The sequence below is a fragment of the Bufo bufo genome, chromosome 5 (assembly GCF_905171765.1).
Source record: "Bufo bufo chromosome 5, aBufBuf1.1, whole genome shotgun sequence".
Classification (NCBI taxonomy): Eukaryota; Metazoa; Chordata; class Amphibia; order Anura; family Bufonidae; genus Bufo; species Bufo bufo.
In genome coordinates, this window is record NC_053393.1 from 4,126,060 (window position 1) to 4,146,682 (window position 20,623).

The window sequence follows — 20,623 nt, forward strand, 5'->3', positions numbered from 1 at the left end:
GTAATATACACCTGTGCTGTACGGTATAATGGACGCTGCAGTGTAATATACACCTGCTGTACGGTATAATGGACGCTGTAGTGTAATATACACCTCTGCTGTACGGTATAATGGATGCTGCAGTGTAATATACACCTCTGCTGTACGGTATAATGGACGCTGCAGTGTAATATACACCTCTGCTGTACGGTATAATGGACGCTGCAGTGTAATACACACCTCTGCTGTACGGTATAATGGATGATGTAGTGTAATATACACCTCTGCTGTACGGTATAATGGACGCTGTAGTGTAATTTACACCTCTGCTGTACGGTATAATGGACGCTGCAGTGTAATACACACCTCTGCTGTACGGTATAATGGATGCTGCAGTGTAATACACACCTCTGCTGTACGGTATAATGGACGCTGCAGTGTAATATACACCTCTGCTGTACGGTATAATGGATGCTGCAGTGTAATATACACCTCTGCTGTACGGTATAATGGATGATGTAGTGTAATATACACCACTGCTGTACGGTATAATGGACGCTGCAGTGTAATATACACCTCTGCTGTACGGTATAATGGATGCTGCAGTGTAATATACACCTCTGCTGTACGGTATAATGGATGCTGCAGTGTAATATACACCTCTGCTGTACGGTATAATGGACGCTGCAGTGTAATACACACCTCTGCTGTACGGTATAATGGATGATGTAGTGTAATACACACCTCTGCTGTACGGTATAATGGATGATGTAGTGTAATATACACCTCTGCTGTACGGTATAATGGACGCTGTAGTGTAATATACACCTGCTGTACGGTATAATGGACGCTGTAGTGTAATATACACCTCTGCTGTACGGTATAATGGACGCTGTAGTGTAATATACACCTCTGCTGTACAGTATAATGGACGCTGCAGTGTAATATACACCTCTGTTGTACGGTATAATGGACGCTGCAGTGTAATATACACCTCTGCTGTACGGTATAATGGACGCTGCAGTGTAATATACACCTCTGCTGTACGGTATAATGGACGCTGTAGTGTAATATACACCTGCTGTACGGTATAATGGACGCTGCAGTGTAATACACACCTCTGCTGTACGGTATAATGGACGCTGCAGTGTAATACACACCTCTGCTGTACGGTATAATGGACGCTGCAGTGTAATATACACCTCTGCTGTACGGTATAATGGACGCTGTAGTGTAATATACACCTCTGCTGTACGGTATAATGGACGCTGCAGTGTAATATACACCTCTGCTGTACGGTATAATGGACGCTGTAGTGTAATATACACCTCTGCTGTACGGTATAATGGACGCTGCAGTGTAATACACACCTCTGCTGTACGGTATAATGGACGCTGCAGTGTAATACACACCTCTGCTGTACGGTATAATGGACGCTGCAGTGTAATACACACCTCTGCTGTACGGTATAATGGACGCTGCAGTGTAATATACACCTCTGCTGTACGGTATAATGGACGCTGCAGTGTAATATACACCTCTGCTGTACGGTATAATGGACGCTGCAGTGTAATATACACCTCTGCTGTACGGTATAATGGACGCTGCAGTGTAATACACACCTCTGCTGTACGGTATAATGGACGCTGCAGTGTAATACACACCTGTGCTGTACGGTATAATGGACGCTGTAGTGTAATATACACCTCTGCTGTACGGTATAATGGACGCTGCAGTGTAATACACACCTCTGCTGTACGGTATAATGGACGCTGCAGTGTAATACACACCTCTGCTGTACGGTATAATGGACGCTGCAGTGTAATATACACCTCTGCTGTACGGTATAATGGACGCTGCAGTGTAATATACACCTCTGCTGTACGGTATAATGGACGCTGCAGTGTAATATACACCTCTGCTGTACGGTATAATGGACGCTGCAGTGTAATACACACCTCTGCTGTACGGTATAATGGACGCTGCAGTGTAATACACACCTGTGCTGTACGGTATAATGGACGCTGTAGTGTAATATACACCTCTGCTGTACGGTATAATGGACGCTGCAGTGTAATACACACCTCTGCTGTACGGTATAATGGACGCTGCAGTGTAATACACACCTCTGCTGTACGGTATAATGGACGCTGCAGTGTAATATACACCTCTGCTGTACGGTATAATGGACGCTGCAGTGTAATACACACCTCTGCTGTACGGTATAATGGACGCTGCAGTGTAATACACACCTGTATCCCGCCCTGGTTATATATAGCGGGCGGCCTGGGTGCCAGGCTGAGGCTTCTTCCTGTTCCCGTCTCGCTCGCCATGGAGACGCTGTAAATATTATGATTTGGAGGTTTTTCGTCCTCCCCCTCCTCATCTCAAGGATCCAATGTACAAAACACGGGACTATTTCCCCGAGATCTGCCCGCGCTGGGACTTCTGCAGGATTAACCCCTGCAGGCGGTGGAGTCCTCCCCGCTCCGCACATCAAGCCGGTGGAGGTGCGGTGTCCCCCACAATTCTGCGGAGCTCTCCCCAGTCCCATCGTCGTCCTACAGTTCAGACTGGTCCCAGCTGAAGCTCCCATTGCATTTCTTCCCTCCGTTTTGTGTATGCAGGTAATGTGGCAAACATGTGACCCCTCGCCAGACGGCCCCTGCCCCCCCACTGTACACCGGCATATGGTGGTGGTATCTACGGTCTGCCGCTGAGGCGTCCACAGTCTGATACCTCCAAGCCGGGATTGTGTTACTCCTATTGAGGCGTCCCCAATGTGATGCCTCCAAACCTGGATTGTATTAATCCCGCTGAGGCGTCCCCAATGTGATACCTCCAAACCTGGAATATAATAATCCCGCTGAGGCGTCCCCAATGTGAAACCTCCAAACCTGGAATATAATAATCCCGCTGAGGCGTCCCCAATGTGATACCTCCAAACCTGGAATATAATAATCCCGCTGAGGCGTCCCCAATGTGGTACCTCCAAACCTGGATTGTATTAATCCCGCTGAGGCGTCCCCAATGTGAAACCTCCAAACCTGGAATATAATAATCCCGCTGAGGCGTCCCCAATGTGATACCTCCAAACCTGGAATATAATAATCCCGCTGAGGCGTCCCCAATGTGGTACCTCCAAACCTGGATTGTATTAATCCCGCTGAGGCGTCCCCAATGTGATACCTCCAAACCTGGAATATAATAATCCCGCTGAGGCGTCCCCAATGTGATACCTCCAAACCTGGATTGTATTAATCCCGCTGAGGCGTCCCCAATGTGATGCCTCCAAACCTGGAATATAATAATCCCGCTGAGGCGTCCCCAATGTGATACCTCCAAGCCTGGAATATAATAATCCCGCTGAGGCGTCCCCAATGTGATACCTCCAAGCCTGGAATATAATAATCCCGCTGAGGCGTCCCCAATGTGATACCTCCAAGCCTGGAATATAATAATCCCGCTGAGGCGTCCCCAATGTGATACCTCCAAACCTGGAATATAATAATCCCGCTGAGGCGTCCCCAATGTGATACCTCCAAGCCTGGAATATAATAATCCCGCTGAGGCGTCCCCAATGTGATACCTCCAAGCCTGGAATATAATAATCCCGCTGAGGCGTCCCCAATGTGATACCTCCAAACCTGGAATATAATAATCCCGCTGAGGCGTCCCCAATGTGATACCTCCAAACCTGGATTGACATAATTCCTTGTTCTGTCCTAGATTTGCTAGGAGCCGCTCCACCTCATTCTTCACTTACCTTTCCACATCCGAGCACTTACCTTTCCACATCCGAGCACTTACCTTTCCACATCCGAGCACTTACCTTTCCACATCCGAGCACTTACCTTTCCACATCCGAGCACTTACCTCTCCGCCTCGGAGCACTTGCCTCTCCGCCTCGGAGCACTTACCTTTCCGCCTCGGAGCACTTACTTCTATGCCTCCGAGCACTTACCTCTCCGCCTCGTTCTTCACTTACCTCTCCCTCTCCGAGCACTTACCTCTTTACATCCGAGCACTTACCTCTCCCTCTCCGAGCACTTACCTCTTTACATCCGAGCACTTACCTCTCCCTCTCCGAGCACTTACCTCTCCCTCTCCGAGCACTTACCTCTCCCTCTCCGAGCACTTACCTCTCCACCAGTCCCTGGACCTGCAGACATGAGGGGCGCTGTAAGGATTTGGTGCAGTGCTGCACACAGGGAGATGATATGGGGCCACCCTGCGCCCCCGCCGTCTGTGGGGTGCCGGCCATTGCTGTAAAACCACCTAAACCTGAAAAACCTCACGGATGACTCTGCCGCTTTGTGCATGTGTGGGAATCTCACCTGACGCCGTATCCCCCGGGGCGGAAGATATGTTTACTGAGCAGAGGGTAGATCTCACCAGCGTCCTGCAGCCCTGGGCATGGCGGTCTCCATCTGAGACTCCCTCATGTGCGGTCGTACATCTGTCAGTCAGCAAAGATTTACCCTTCACGGAGTCTCTGTGGTTTTCAGCGCCTGGTGCCCTGCTGGTACGCGTACTGGGGGCCATGTAAATCAGCAGGATCCTGTCAGCCAGCCGCATCCTGCTCCCAGGTATAGACCTTAACTCCAGAGCCTGAGGGCGAGAGTAGAAGCTGCAGCAGTCAGGGCACGCCCGCCGGGCCACCAACCCACAGTGCACCCCACGGCGGGCACATCGGCTTGTGGCATCATGGCTCTGGGCAGGAACAGAGTGCTAGATGACGACAGCCCTATAGCTGTGATCTGTGAAAGATGCATATGCCCAATACAAGCCTATACATACTGTACAGGATACGTCTGCTCCATAGAAGCCTATAGATACTGTACAGGATACGTCTGCCCCATAGAAGTCTATAGATACAGTACAGGATACGTCTGCTCCATAGAAGTCTATAGATACAGTACAGGAGACGTCTGCTCCATAGAAGTCTATAGATACAGTACAGGATACGTCTGCTCCATAGAAGTCTATAGATACTGTACAGGATACGTCTGCTCCATAGAAGTCTATAGATACTGTACAGGATACGTCTGCTCCATAGAAGTCTATAGATACTGTACAGGATACGTCTGCTCCATAGAAGTCTATAGATACAGTACAGGATACGTCTGCTCCATAGAAGTCTATAGATACAGTACAGGATACGTCTGCTCCATAGAAGTCTATAGATACTGTACAGGATACGTCTGCTCCATAGAAGTCTATAGATACAGTACAGGATACGTCTGCTCCATAGAAGTCTATAGATACAGTACAGGATACGTCTGCTCCATAGAAGTCTATAGATACAGTACAGGAGACGTCTGCTCCCCAAGCTCCCCAGAACCTGCACGTTCCCCCCTCTCCTGTGATCTGCTGTATTGCCCCTTGCACTGATGAGACGATTTGTAGGGGCCCCGGGTTTGTCGTGTAGTGGTGACCGACACTTTATATCTTGATAGAAATCTTTCCGTGTGATAATAAGGCCCTTCACATTTGCAGACCTGCCGCCTCCCGCGCCGTTTACAGGAGTTGGGAACTTTCAGGGCAGATACTGGAATACAGGCGTGAGTGGCGCCTGGTAGCATCGTGTGTGTGCAGATGACTGAGGCATGAGGCACGTGGTGCCTCCCGGTAACATGCTCCTACATCTTGGCAGATCGGCCATAATCGCTGCTTCCTGTCGTTGCTGTAGAGATGATGCGACATCAGGGCACCACAGAGCGGTATATCTTCGTCATTAGGGCTCATGTCGCGGCTTGTCGGCTTTTGTTGTTGAAAAGTCTGGTAATTAGTAGATTTATTAAAGGGCTTGAGCGCTTGATGTGTGTCTCCGCTTGTCCGAGGAGCTGGCACTTGACAGGGCGGTATTGGGGGCTGGGAGTGTGACACATGGGGACAGCTGCGGTATTATTTATCTGTCACCTTGCTGCAGTCTAGGAATATACCTTTATATATAACCCTCTGGTCATACGGCGGAGCTGTCATGTTAACTCTTTGCAGGCGGCTGTCACTCTGCGTAAAGGGCACGTACTGAGGGATTTTGGCAGCTGCACCCCTCGTGGCACGGACGAGATTGGTATGCCATTCATATCCTTCCTACCACCTCTGCCGGGACGCCGCTCTCTGCTCGCACTGCCAAAAGCGCAGGATTTTTAGATTTTTCCTGTTCCTGTGGTAAGGTGTAACACGCTGTGCGGGATGCAAGGTATGGCACGGACGTGTGCCCGGCATCCTGGGTGCTGAATGGGCACGGTGCACTGGGAGGAGTGGGATTGGCAGCCGTGGTTGGAATCCTGCCCCCTCCCTCCGTAAGTGCCTGTCTGACTGGAGGGCGTGTGAGAGCGCGCGGGTTTCACTCTCTTTCCTCTTGTGCCTGTCGAGGCACAGTCTCCCTGGACTTTAGGCTGTCTCTCTGCTCTGTCCAGTCTCTCTCACACCCGGAGGTGGAGTCGCTAACACTCTCCAGAAGCTGAGGAGGGGGAGACGTAGAGGGAGGACGGCTAGGAAAAAACTGTCTGCCCATTTTCAGGATCTGCAGCGATTACTGCAGACGCTTCTCCCTGTGGAGACCTTCATCCAGGGAGATCAGCCGGCAGCTCGCTGCCACCGACACAAGGAACTTCCTGCTGCTTATTTATTCGCTCTTTTTGTGCTGGTTTTTATACTTTTTTTTTTTTTTCTGGTGCAGACTGCACTTTTCTCTTCTGCACTTGTACTGAGCCTAAATAACCAAGATGGTGGCTGGGATGCTGATGCCACGTGACCGTCTGCGAGCGATCTATGAGATACTTTTCCGTGATGGAGTCATGGTGGCTAAGAACGACGAGAGGCCGCAGAGTCGCCATGCCGAGGTTCCCGGGGTCACAAACCTGCAGGTAACCAAAGCAATGGGCTCTCTGAAATCTCGTGGATTCGTCAGGGATACCTTCGCATGGAAGCATTGTTACTGGTACCTTACCAATGAGGGCATCGCCTATCTGCGCCAATACCTACATCTTCCTCCCGAAATTGTGCCTGCATCTCTACAGAGGGTAAGACGTCCCATTGCCCCCCCAGGATTACCCCGGAAGACACCTGCTGCAAATGTCCAAGCAGTCCGTGGCCCCACATCATATGTTCCAAAACCCCAGGCCGATGTTGAGAGGCAAGAGTATCGCAGGAGAGAGGAAACCTTGCCCCCGAGAGGTCAGGACACCATGCATGGCTCCACCAAGTCCCACGTGCTCGAGAACAGCTGTCAAGGAGGTGGGTGGCAGAGATGGGAGGAAAAAGATGACCAGGCCAGTAATAAGAAGGGAACAAGTTCTACCAATGTAGAGGAGAAATGGGGGACCAAGCAAACTCAGAGGAGGGAAGAGATTAGGAAGAGACATGTGGGAGAGCCAGAGAGAGCAGAGTACGAGAAGAGGGGACATTTAGGAACATCTTCCTCTGAAAGCTGGGCAGATGAGATGTTCCGAGGGACCCAAGGGCTCAGAAAGGGAGACATTTCCAGGAGACACACAGTGACAGAAAATGCTGAGTTAGTGACTTCTCCAGGTTCAGTCTTCTCCTTCGGTGAGAGGCAGGATCTGAAAAAGGAGGAGAATGTGAGGAGAGAGGGTAAACTAGAATCCAACGAGACTGTCAACAGGTCAGGCCTCATGTCAGAGACCCTAAATGCTACTAAATGGTCCAGCTCCAAAGTGGTCCAAAAATCTGAAGAGTCCAAAGCGGTCATTATAGAGAAAAATATGGAGGTCCATGTAGTGTCCTCTGTAGTATCCATTCATAAAAGTCTAGAGGTCAATGCCCAAGAGAAGGTAGTAAAGCCAGAGATTAGGGAGAGGGCTGCAGTACAAGAGCAGGTATTGGGCCAGGAGAAGAACAAAGCACAAGTAATAAAACCAACCAAAGAAAATGGAAAGGAGAAAGAGACAGCGGAGATAGTGAAGGCCTCAGGTTTAGCTGTGTCTGCCTCTGTCAAGACAAGCGTAGAGGCCACACAAGAGGTTAAACAGCAGGGAAGGCATAGCATTTCAGCTGAAAAGTACTTGGAAGATAAAGCAGTGAGTCAAACCCATGTGCTGTCAGCCTCCAAACCTGCAGCAGAGCAGGAAAGCGAGAAGTTGCAAAGCAAAAAGCAGAAGCATCAAAAGGAGGAGGAGTTTAAGGTCACTGCTGGTCCAATGACTGCAGAACTAGAGCCTCCAAAAACAGAGACCAAGGTAGAAGAGAAAAGGGGCCAAAGGAAGAAAGGTCAGGAAAAGGCAGGAAAAGAAAGGGCTGATGATGACCAGAATAGCTTGACTACAGAAGCCAAAAAGGCCCAAAAAACGAGTGTTAGTGAAGGAGTAAAAAGTGAAGCAAAGAAAGGGGTAGAGGTCACACCTGAGGTGACTCCAAAGAGCGAGTCTCCAAAAGCTAAACAAGGGAAATCTAAAAAGGAAGCAAAAACAGAAAAAGCTTGTGAGGGTGCAGGAGGACAAGGTGGGCTTACTCAGGGTCCCTCACATTTAATGGATGCTAGAGAGGACAAACTAAAGACCAAATCAGAGAGTCAGAATCTAAAGGATGAGGGCCCAGTGGAAGTGAGTGTCACCAGTACACCTGTCCAGGTTAAGACAGAACAGGAGGTCACTCAGGAGAAGGATAAGAAGGGATCCAAGGGTAAAAGTAAGAAGGCCAAAAAAGAGACTGTAGAGTCACCAAAGACAGATGTCCAGGACATCTCTGCCACCCACCCACTGAAGAAAGAGGTGAAAAATAAACTATTCTCTCAAGAAAATGTTCAGAGTGAGACTAAACTGGAGCCTAATGTAGAGAATATCAGTAAAAATTCTCTTGCTGAAGATCTGGTCTCTTCTCTGGGGACCACCAGCCATGTACTTGTGGATGAAATACAAGGGATTCACAAGGAAGCAGATACCTCAGTCCATAAGAACACTCAGGACCTGCTCATTGAGGTAAAAAATTTGACTAATCAAAATCATTCATCTTTGGAGGATTCCGGGAAGAAGCATCTAGAGTCCAAAAAACAGGATGAGAAAATGGTCCAGAAAGAAGATGTACACCAGAAAGTGTCTGTATCGATGACTTATTCTAAGACCATTGAACAAGAAGTCCCGTATCAGGAGTCCAAGGACTCCAAAACTGGCACCACCACAGGTGAGCAGATACAAGTTAGTGATGGAAAGCAAACCAAAGCTGCTAATAAAGACTTGCATGCTGTGATTACTCAAGAATCTGATATGAAGGATATTCTTGCTGCAACAGAAAGGGCTAATGTGCCCAAGAAAACTCAAAAATCCAAAGTGGAGGAACTCCATACTGTAAAGGAGACTGTAACCCTTACCCAGAAACCTTCAGAATCCAAGGAAGATACCAAGACTGTAAAGGAAACGGTCAGCCTTACCCAGAAACCTCTACAATCCAAGGAAGAAGCCAAGAAAGTAACTGAAATAGGCAGCATTAACCAGAAATCTTCAGTATCCAAGGAAGAGGTGAAGACGGTAAAGGAAACAGCCATCCTTACCCAGAAACCTCTAGAATCTAAGAAAGAGGTTAAGATTGCAAAGGAAACTGTCACCATTACCCAGAAATCACCAGAATCTAAGGAAGTGGCCAAGACTACAAAGGAAGAAGTCACCCTTGTCCACAAACCTCCAGAATCCATAGAAGAAGTAAAGACTGGAATAGACACTGTTGCCCTTAACCAGAAAACTCCAGAATATAAGAAAGAGGTCAAGACTACAAAGGAAACTGTCACCCTTACCCAGAACCCTCTAGAATCCAAGGAAGAGGTCAAGACAGTTAAGGAAACAGTCACCCTTACCCAAAATACTTCAGAATCCAAGGTGGAGCAACTCCAGACTGTAAAGGCAACAACAGTCACCCTTACCCAAAATACTTCAGAATCCAAGGTGGAGCAACTCCAGACTGTAAAGGCAACAACAGTCACCCTTATCCCAAAACCAAAACCTGCAGAATCTAAGGAGGATGTCAAGACTGTAAAGGAAACTGACACTCTTACCCAAAGAACTCCAGAATCCAAGGTGGAAAAACTCCAATCTGTAAAGGAAATGGTTACCCTCTCCCAAAAAACTCCAGAATCCAAGGTGGAAAAACTCCAGACTGTAAAGGAAATGGTTACCCTCTCCCAAAAAACTCCAGAATCCAAGGTAGACAAACTTCAGACTGTAAAGGAAACAGTGACCTTTACCCAGAAACCTCTAGAATCCAAGGAAGGAGTCAAGACTGTAAAGGAAACAGTCACTCTAACTGAAAGTTCACTAGAGTCCAAGGTGGAGAAACTTCAAACTGTATCTAGATCAGTGACACTTACCCAAATATCTTCAGAATCCAAAGTGAATGTTGTAACTTTTACCCAAGAACCTCTAGAATCTAAGGTGGAGGGGCTTCAAACTGCATCAGAAACTGTCATTCTTACCCAGAAAGCACCAAAGTCTAAAGTGGAGGAACAGGAAGCTCGATCTGAGCCTCCAGAACCTGACTGTTCTCCACTTCCTGCGGAAGGTTCAGAATCTACCCCTGAAGAAGGTAGGCCCAGAATGCCAATATTTATGAAGCTTAGTCTCTTTGGACCTTACCCAAATGCCCCTTAGTAGAATATTGGTACATGTTCTTCGTGTCCCTGGTGGATGGGAAAAGCCTGGATGTAGTCCCTGCGCTGGACAGAACAGGCCCCCTTTAAGAGTATCACATATATATGTCCTGTCAAGGCTGATGTGATGGGCACAACTACAGCCTCTAAATGGTCCCCAAAATGCAGATGGGGAACATAGGATGAGAGCACCTGTGACTACGAAGACAGGTTTCTTCTAATTCCTCAGGGTTGTGGTTGTCCCAGGGCCCTTCCTTATTTTGCTTTGTAGCGGGGAGGGCTGGCCGAGGGACGGGGCATATGGGCACATTGCGGCATGGTTTAGTAAAGAGTGCCACGACCAATATGGAGACTTTGGGTCAAGTCACACCTGGTAGGGGTCAAGTGAAAAGTCCTGCAACTGTCTGATAGACAATTGTCTTTACATCTCCGCATTCTGTCAGTGAATGGAACATACCTGCAAGGTGAGTCCTGCTCACACAGCTGAAGTGGGCTTGTTACAGCAGTGTGTCAGTGTAGACAATTGTAACATTGTAACAAACTTGGTCATGAAGTGTTTTAGGGTTAGAGGCCCTGTGATGTGTATTCTGGGCCCCTGTATAGTAGACCATGGGGGGGGGGGGGGGGGGGGGGGGGTCTGTTATATAGAGGAGTGCGGCCCTGTGATGTGTATTCGGGGCCCCTGTATAGTAGACCATGGGGGGGGGGGGGGTCTGTTATATAGAGGAGTGCGGCCCTGTGATGTGTATTCGGGGCCCCTGTATAGTAGACCATGGGGGGGGGGGGGCTGTTATATAGAGGAGTGCGGCCCTGTGCTGTGTATTCGGGGCCCCTGTATAGTAGACCATGGGGGGGGGGGCTGTTATATAGAGGAGTGCGGCTCTGTGATGTGTATTCGGGGCCCCTGTATAGTAGACCATGGGGGGGGGCTGTTATATAGAGTGCGGCCCTGTGATGTGTATTCGGGGCCCCTGGGGGGGGGGGGCTGTTATATAGAGGAGTGCGGCCCTGTGATGTGTATTCTGGGCCCCTGGGGGGGGGCTGTTATATAGAGGAGTGCGGCCCTGTGATGTGTATTCGGGGCCCCTGTATAGTAGACCATGGGGGGGGGGGCTGTTATATAGAGGAGTGCGGCCCTGTGATGTGTATTCGGGGCCCCTGTATAGTAGACCATGCGGGGGGGCTGTTATATAGAGGAGTGCGGCCCTGTGATGTGTATTCGGGGCCCCTGTATAGTAGACCATGGGGGGGGGCTGTTATATAGAGGAGTGCGGCCCTGTGATGTGTATTCTGGGCCCCTGTATAGTAGACCACGGGGGGGGGGGGGCTGTTATATAGAGGAGTGCGGCCCTGTGATGTGTATTCGGGGCCCCTGTATAGTAGACCATGGGGGGGGGCTGTTATATAGAGGAGTGCGGCCCTGTGATGTGTATTCGGGGCCCCTGTACGGCTGAGGGATCTGGCGAGGGGCCAAGCATTACTCAGCTCTGAAGTATGAGGCCGCTCTACATGTCAGACTGACGGCAGGACTCGGAGGCCATGACAGAATGTGGGTTGTAGTCATCGGAGGGGGGGGGGGGGGGGTGATGTCTTAAGAGGGAGAATTCTCAGGGGGTGTCGTGGGGAGGGGGGTGGGCACCCTGAATTACCTGGAGCTGACACCTCGTAAATTACTGACTGTGCTGGGGCAGCCTCCTGTGATCACCCCCTTATTACACCCCCCGGCCTCTGCCTCCTGTGATCACCCCCTTATTACACCCCCCCGGCCTCTGCCTCCTGTGATCACCCCCTTATTACACCCCCCCCGGCCTCTGCCTCTTGTGATCACCCCCTTATTACACCCCCCGGCCTCTGCCTCCTGTGATCACCCCCTTATTACACCCCCCCGGCCTCTGTCTCCTGTGATCACCCCCTTATTACACCCCCCCGGCCTCTGCCTCCTGTGATCACCCCCTTATTACACCCTCCCGGCCTCTGCCTCCTGTGATCACCCCCTTATTACACCCCCCCGGCCTCTGCCTCCTGTGATCACCCCCTTATTACACCCCCCCGGCCTCTGCCTCCTGTGATCACCCCCTTATTACACCCCCCCGGCCTCTGCCTCCTGTGATCACCCCCTTATTACACCCCCGGCCTCTGCCTCCTGTGATCACCCCCTTATTACACCCCCCCGGCCTCTGCCTCCTGTGATCACCCCCTTATTACACCCCCCGGCCTCTGCCTCCTGTGATCACCCCCTTATTACACCCCCGGCCTCTGCCTCCTGTGATCACCCCCTTATTACACCCCCCCGGCCTCTGCCTCCTGTGATCACCCCCTTATTACACCCCCCCCCGGCCTCTGCCTCCTGTGATCACCCCCTTATTACACCCCCCCCGGCCTCTGCCTCCTGTGATCACCCCCTTATTACACCCCCCCGGCCTCTGTCTCCTGTGATCACCCCCTTATTACACCCCCCCGGCCTCTGCCTCCTGTGATCACCCCCTTATTACACCCCCCCCGGCCTCTGCCTCCTGTGATCACCCCCTTATTACACCCCCGGCCTCTGCCTCCTGTGATCACCCCCTTATTACACCCCCGGCCTCTGCCTCCTGTGATCACCCCCTTATTACACCCCCCCCGGCCTCTGCCTCTGCCTCCTGTGATCACCCCCTTATTACACCCCCGGCCTCTGCCTCCTGTGATCACCCCCTTATTACACCCCCCCCGGCCTCTGCCTCCTGTGATCACCCCCTTATTACACCTCCCCGGCCTCTGCCTCCTGTGATCACCCCCTTATTACACCCCCCGGCCTCTGCCTCCTGTGATCACCCCCTTATTACACCCCCGGCCTCTGCCTCCTGTGATCACCCCCTTATTACACCCCCCCGGCCTCTGTCTCCTGTGATCACCCCCTTATTACACCCCCTGCCTCTGCCTCCTGTGATCACCCCCTTATTACACCCCCCCGGCCTCTGCCTCCTGTGATCGCCCCCTTATTACACCCCCCCGGCCTCTGCCTCCTGTGATCACCCCCTTATTACACCCCCCCGGCCTCTGCCTCCTGTGATCACCCCCTTATTACACCCCCCCTGCCTCTGCCTCCTGTGATCACCCCCTTATTACACCCCCTGCCTCTGCCTCCTGTGATCACCCCCTTATTACACCCCCTGCCTCTGCCTCCTGTGATCACCCCCTTATTACACCCCCCCGGCCTCTGCCTCCTGTGATCACCCCCTTATTACACCCTCCCGGCCTCTGCCTCCTGTGATCACCCCCTTATTACACCCCCCCGGCCTCTGCCTCCTGTGATCACCCCCTTATTACACCCCCCCGGCCTCTGTCTCCTGTGATCACCCCCTTATTACACCCCCCCGGCCTCTGCCTCCTGTGATCACCCCCTTATTACACCCTCCCGGCCTCTGCCTTCTGTGATCACCCCCTTATTACACCCCCCCGGCCTCTGCCTCCTGTGATCACCCCCTTATTACACCCCCCCGGCCTCTGCCTCCTGTGATCACCCCCTTATTACACCCCCCCGGCCTCTGCCTCCTGTGATCACCCCCTTATTACACCCTCCCGGCCTCTGCCTCCTGTGATCACCCCCTTATTACACCCCCCCGGCCTCTGCCTCCTGTGATCACCCCCTTATTACACCCCCCCGGCCTCTGCCTCCTGTGATCACCCCCTTATTACACCCCCCCGGCCTCTGCCTCCTGTGATCACCCCCTTATTACAGTGGGGGCACCTGTGGTCGGCGTGGGCCGGAGGCGTTTCGCGGTCGGCGTGGGCAGGTGGCGTCTCGTGGTCGGCGTGGGCAGGAGGCGTCTCGCGGTCGGCGTGGGTAGGAGGTGTCTCGCGGTCGGCGTGGGCAGGAGGCGTCTCGCGGTCGGCGTGGGCAGGAGGCGTCTCGCGGTCGCCGTGGGCCGGAGGCGTCTCTTTACAGAAGGTTTCTCTCTCCTCATCCGTGGAGTTTTCTAGATTCGACCTGACGAGGTTCATGGAAATAATGAGACACCATCACTCTGAGTCATAGATTATAGGAAGATAAGGAACGGGCCCCTCCCCCACACCAATACTGAGGGATGGGACTGGGGCCCCAGGTACCAGGGGCCAGTGATCTAATATAACCTGCGTCCTCCTCATCAACACTGAATTATGCACAGTGCTTCATATAAGGAGAATTCGAAAGTGATCCTTCCTGACAGTGTTGCCTGTGGCCCTGTAGTCCTCTCTGTGGCCCCGTAATCCTCTCTGTGGCCCCGTAGTCCTTTCTGTGGCCCCGTAATGCTCTCGGTGTGGCCCAATAGTCCTCTCTGTGGCCCCGTAATCCTCTCTGTGGCCCCGTAATCCTCTCTATGGCTCCGTAGTCCTCTCTGTGGCTCCGTAATCCTCTCTGTGGCTCCGTAGTCCTCTCTGTGGCTCCGTAGTCCTTTCTGTGGCTCTGTAGTCCTCTCTGTGGCTCTGTAGTCCTCTCTGTGGCTCCGTAGTCCTCTCTGTGGCCCCGTAGTCCTCTCTGTGGCTCCGTAGTCCTCTCTGTGGCTCCGTAGTCCTCTCTTTGGCTCCGTAGTCCTCTCTGTGGCTCCGTAGTCCTCTCTGTGGCCCCGTAATCCTCTCTGTGGCTCCGTAATCCTCTCTGTGGCTCCGTAGTCCTCTCTGTGGCTCCATAATCCTCTCTGTGGCTCCGTAATCCTCTCTGTGGCCCCGTAATCCTCTCTGTGGCTCCGTAATCCTCTCTATGGCCCTGTAGTCCTCTCTATGGCTCCGTAGTCCTCTCTGTGGCTCCATAATCCTCTCTGTGGCTCCATAATACTCTCTGTGGCCCTGTAATACGTCTCTGCGCAACCTGTAAATGTCCTTATCCTTTCAGAAATGTCTCTGTGGCCCCGTAATGCTCTCTGTGGCTCCATAGTCCTCTCTGTGGCCCCGCAGAACATAACTCCACCCAGCCAGTGACTCTGTACCCGCCGGTGCCGGCTCCCCGTATTTACACTGACATTAGGCGGAGGCTGGCACTGCCCATGTTTGTGGTGACAACCAAAGAGTAGAAATTCTGCAGCAGAGGAGTCAAGAATCCTGTGCAGCGGAGACCACACAAAACACTCGGGGGCCGCCCTGTGCCTGGTGGTCTTTACAGTTTCTTCATTATCCATCAGCGTCGCGTCTCCTGTAGTAGAACTACAAGTCTCAGCACGGCCTGACAGCCCCTCTACATCTGAGTCTGTCCCTTTGTGTTTCTGCAGTGTGTGGCTCCTTCCCTGGCACTGATGATGATGCCCCCTGTGCAGTGTGTGGCTCCTTCCCTGGCACTGATGATGGTGCCCCCTGTGCAGTGTGTGGCTCCCTCCCTGGCACTGATGATGATGCCCCCTGTGCAGTGTGTGGCTCCCTCCCTGGCACTGATGATGATGCCCCCTGTGCAGTGTGTGGCTCCTTCCCTGGCACTGATGATGGTGCCCCCTGTGCAGTGTGTGGCTCCCTCCCTGGCACTGATGATGATGCCCCCTGTGCAGTGTGTGGCTCCTTCCCTGGCACTGATGATGGTGCCCCCTGTGCAGTGTGTGGCTCCCTCCCTGGCACTGATGATGATGCCCCCTGTGCAGTGTGTGGCTCCTTCCCTGGCACTGATGATGGTGCCCCCTGTGCAGTGTGTGGCTCCCTCCCTGGCAGTGATGATGATGCCCCCTGTGCAGTGTGTGGCTCCCTCCCTGGCACTGATGATGATGCCCCCTGTGCAGTGTGTGGCTCCTTCTCTGGCAGTGATGATGGTGCCCCCTGTGCAGTGTGTGGCTCCTTCCCTGGCACTGATGATGATGCCCCCTGTGCAGTGTGTGGCTCCTTCCCTGGCACTGATGATGGTGCCCCCTGTGCAGTGTGTGGCTCCCTCCCTGGCAGTGATGATGGTGCCCCCTGTGCAGTGTGTGGCTCCTTCCCTGGCACTGATGATGGTGCCCCCTGTGCAGTGTGTGGCTCCCTCCCTGGCACTGATGATGGTGCCCCCTGTGCAGTGTGTGGCTCCCTCCCTGGCACTGATGAAGGTGCCCCCTGTGCAGTGTGTGGCTCCCTCCCTGGCACTGATGATGATGCCCCCTGTGCAGTGTGTGGCTCCCTCCCTGGCAGTGATGATGATGCCCCCTGTGCAGTGTGTGGCTCCCTCCCTGGCACTGATGATGATGCCCCCTGTGCAGTGTGTGGCTCCCTCCCTGGCAGTGATGATGATGCCCCCTGTGCAGTGTGTGGCTCCCTCCCTGGCACTGATGATGATGGTGCCCCCTGTGCAGCGTGTGGCTCCCTCCCTGGCACTGATGATGATGATGGTGCCCCCTGTGCAGTATCTAGGGCCATATAGGGAGCTGCGGTGGTTGCTGGGCGCAGCGTGCTCGGGCAGCATCCTCTGCTGGGACCTGCTCTGCTGCTGCAGGAGGTGGAGCACTTCTCACACCTCCCTCCATCACTGGACGTGTGGAGTGCAGCACAAGAGCTGACACTCGCTGCCATGGAGGAGGATGACGGCCGCTGTTATATCGATGACCTCATACAGCAGGGACAAGGTAGGGCCATGGACCTGTAGGGGAGGTCGGGGGGCTGATGTGGGGGTGAGGGCAGATACCCCCCGGACACCTGCTGCAGGTCAGGGGTCGCCGGGGTCCTGTAGTGCTTGGTGTAGAACTGTCTTTTGGGGTTAGGGCCCCTCAGCGGCCCCCACATCTCATCCCACCCCCCCCTTCCCTGCCTGGGTTCTCCCATAAATTCCCCGCTCTCCCTGCGCTCAGCCAAACATTTCATTACCTAAAATAGGCAGGATTCGGATTAACTCCTGAGGCTGCTGGCGGTGAGGGGGTTAACTAGCGAAACGCTTGCACTACGCTGGGGCCTGTCCTAGTGGGGGGACGAGCCTGAAGTGGGGTCCAGCGCAGGACACCCCACCTGGTGGAGCGGGAGCACCCTGCGTATAGTGGGTGCCCTGTATTCTGTGCCGTGGCCCTGCGATGCACGAGGCGGGGGCCCCCGAGGCTGAGCCCTGCAGCCGCCATGATGCTGCGTGCAGCGACCTACGAACCTCTCGACCCCCGGCGAAGCGTGGTTCTCACTGCGTCCAGTACGGTTTCCCCTGCGTTGGGTTACACTGGTGTCCCGTGTTGTTGGCTGAGCTGCTAATACCAGTAAGACTCTGACATATGACGCGGCCCCGTTATTTATATCCTGCTCGGCCCCCTGGCTGCCTCTCCGGACCCTCGCCCCCGTGGACGCAGTGCTGCCCTCGCCATCCTCCAGAGAGCTGCGTCTTCTCGGCTCCTATGAAGATTGTTCCAGGTGGGTCCTTCGTGTAGCGGCGCCCCCTTTATTTTTGGAGGGGGTATTCCAGGGCTTGTCTGAACCCGTCTCTGCCAGGACGGGACGCGTCTGTGTTTAGAAACCTAGTCCGTCAGACTGGCATCTCACCTGGCATGTAGGGCAGGGGGCACCAGGAGATGGCAGCGGGGCGTCCTGGTGGGTGGTCTGCTCCTTGCCACACTCCGGGGGGTCGCCACCGCTGAGCTGCAGTTATGTCGCGGTTTATGTGAATACGGCCTCGTGGCCTCCATTCTGGACCTGCAGCAGTCAGTGGCCTGTTAGGATGTGCTGAGTTAATGGGGGCCCCCAGGGGCCCGATCAGCGAGCTCCCAGTCTGGGGGTTCTGCTGCTGCCGTATATAACACGGATGGGACATTCATTCCTATGGACGCCGGGTTCTGATTGTGACCCGATGTCAGGACGTCCGTGCTGCGCAACCGCCGCAACAGAGAAGATTTGGGGTCCCAACTCCGGGTTGGTGAGGCATACGTCCTGCCAGAGCAGTGGATCGGGGCCCCAGTGGTGGGACCCTCAACAAACCTTCATTATCACCATGTCTGAGGTGGAAGAACCCCTTTTATTTCCGCATTGATAACATCTCTGCCTGCTGTCAGTGAATGGAAACATTGTTTACATTCAGAGACTGAAAACCTGTCCTAAGCCGGTCCTGCTAATAGAGCTGAGGGTTTGGTACAGTTGTATCCAGTCTACACCATAGACTAATACATTGCAGGAGAATGCTGTGTGCTGCTGAGGGGTTTACCATACAGAGGATGGCCTGTACTGACACACTGTAACAAACCCTAAAAGTAAGCAAGGAATATTTCTGTTCATTGACAGCAAGCAGAGACCTTGAACATAGTGAGGAAATGTAACACAAGGTCTGTGAGGAATCCAAGGGGATGATGCCCCCTGTAGGTGGAGTGTCCCGCTCCGATGAGAGTACGAATCTCCGTATTGCGGGATCCATTCCGCGGGAGGATTGTATTCCGTGTCTCCATGGACGGGAACTTCCAGGCTTCTATTGCAGGGAAATGGAGAGGGGGGATCCCCGGCCGGGAGGTGACCCACAGAAAGCAGCACCGCAAGGGTTAATGCTGCACTTTTACATCAATGGCGCCTTTTTGCGGCAGTTTATTGTGAAGGAATCGCGCGGTCGCAGATCTTACGACGTGTTTTTAATGGCAGCCGATTCTTGGGTTGAGGCCTAATTTATGTTCGTCCGTTTTATAAAACGCAGGTCAGACAGGTGTCCCCCGGAGGCAGTGTGTGGCGGTATGTGCCGATTCTGTACGGTCACACATCTCCTCATGGATTGGGCCTAATTCACACTACGTTCATTCCTGTCGTCTGCACAGCGAAAGTGCCAGGCGGCATGTAAAACCGTAAAAAATAAGTACCGTCCTGCAGCCGCCACCCCAGGCACCGACGCCTTCCCCGCTCTGCCGCCAGCATTGTATGGGGAAGACGGCAGAGCGGCGGTGCTGGATCGGAGTGGCCGCAGGAAGCTCGCACTGAGCACCGTCTGGCCTCGACCGCACGCGGATCTGCAAACCATGGATCCCGGCCGTGTACGTGCCGCTAACTCCTGTAGAGACGCCCTATCCTTGTCCGCAGTAATCGCCGGAATCGGAGTGGCGGTGTTCAGTCCGCATCTTTCCCGGCCCGTATAAGTGAATTGGTCTGCATTCGATCCGCAAAAATGTGGGTGAGATGTGCCTGGGGCCGCAGCGATGGACCGCCTGTCGGTGCGACCGCCGCAGCCGCTTTATGAGGTGCTGCAGGCGCCTGTGGGGGCAGCTGGTGTGTGTCATGGGCGGCGGATTATCAGCCGGACACGTTGTGTATATAGCGCGTTCTCCGGGGTCCGGAGCGGCTGGCGGCGGCGGCTCGCAGGATGGATGTCAGTGAGAAGAGCTGTCTGCACTGCGTCTTGGCCGGATACATGTGTATGTGCGGGTGAGACCAGTATAGAGCGGTATACATCACCACGGGGCAGTGTATATAGTGTCAGCGGATAACACGGACCAGTATAGAGCGGTATACATCACCACGGGGCAGTGTATATAGTGTCAGAGGATAACACGGACCAGTATAGAGCGGTATAGATCACCACGGGGCAGTGTATATAGTGTCAGCGGATAACACGGACCAGTATAGAGCGGTATAGATCACCACGGGGCAGTGTATATAGTGTCAGCGGATAACACGGACCAGTATAGAGCGGTATACATCACCACGGGGCAGTGTATATAGTGTCAGCGGATAACACGGACCAGTATAGAGCGGTATAGATCACCACGGGGCAGTGTATATAGTGTCAGCGGATAACACGGACCAGTATAGAGCGGTATACGTCACCACGGGGCAGTGTATATAGTGTCAGCGGATAACACGGACCAGTATAGAGCGGTATACATCACCACGGGGCAGTGTATATAGTGTCAGCGGATAACACGGACCAGTATAGAGCGGTATACGTCACCACGGGGCAGTGTATATAGTGTCAGCGGATAACACGGACCAGTATAGAGCGGTATAGATCACCACGGGGCAGTGTATATAGTGTCAGCGGATAACACGGACCAGTATAGAGCGGTATACATCACCACGGGGCAGTGTATATAGTGTCAGCGGATAACACGGACCAGTATAGAGCGGTATACATCACCACGGGGCAGTGTATATAGTGTCAGCGGATAACACGGACCAGTATAGAGCGGTATA

The 20,623-nt window shown here is 53.2% G+C and overlaps 1 protein-coding gene across 11 annotated transcripts in view; it reads left to right on the top strand.

Annotated features, from left to right (window-relative positions):
- The window catches only part of PLEC (plectin), a 218,105-nt gene that overhangs the window by 68,720 nt on the left and 128,762 nt on the right, over window positions 1-20,623 (top strand). For 2 of the 11 annotated variants that reach the window (XM_040433168.1, XM_040433169.1), the window contains exon 1: window positions 6,361-10,518. The exons of 4 other annotated variants lie outside the window; for them this stretch is intronic. In XM_040433168.1, coding sequence (XP_040289102.1) covers window positions 6,714-10,518 — 3,805 coding nt within the window. In that variant the 5' untranslated portion in view covers window positions 6,361-6,713. Of the gene's footprint in view, window positions 1-6,360; window positions 10,519-17,042; window positions 17,113-17,844; window positions 17,876-20,623 lie in introns of those variants that run through there. 5 more of the 11 variants (XM_040433182.1, XM_040433183.1, XM_040433184.1 and 2 more) reach the window with 3 other exon arrangements.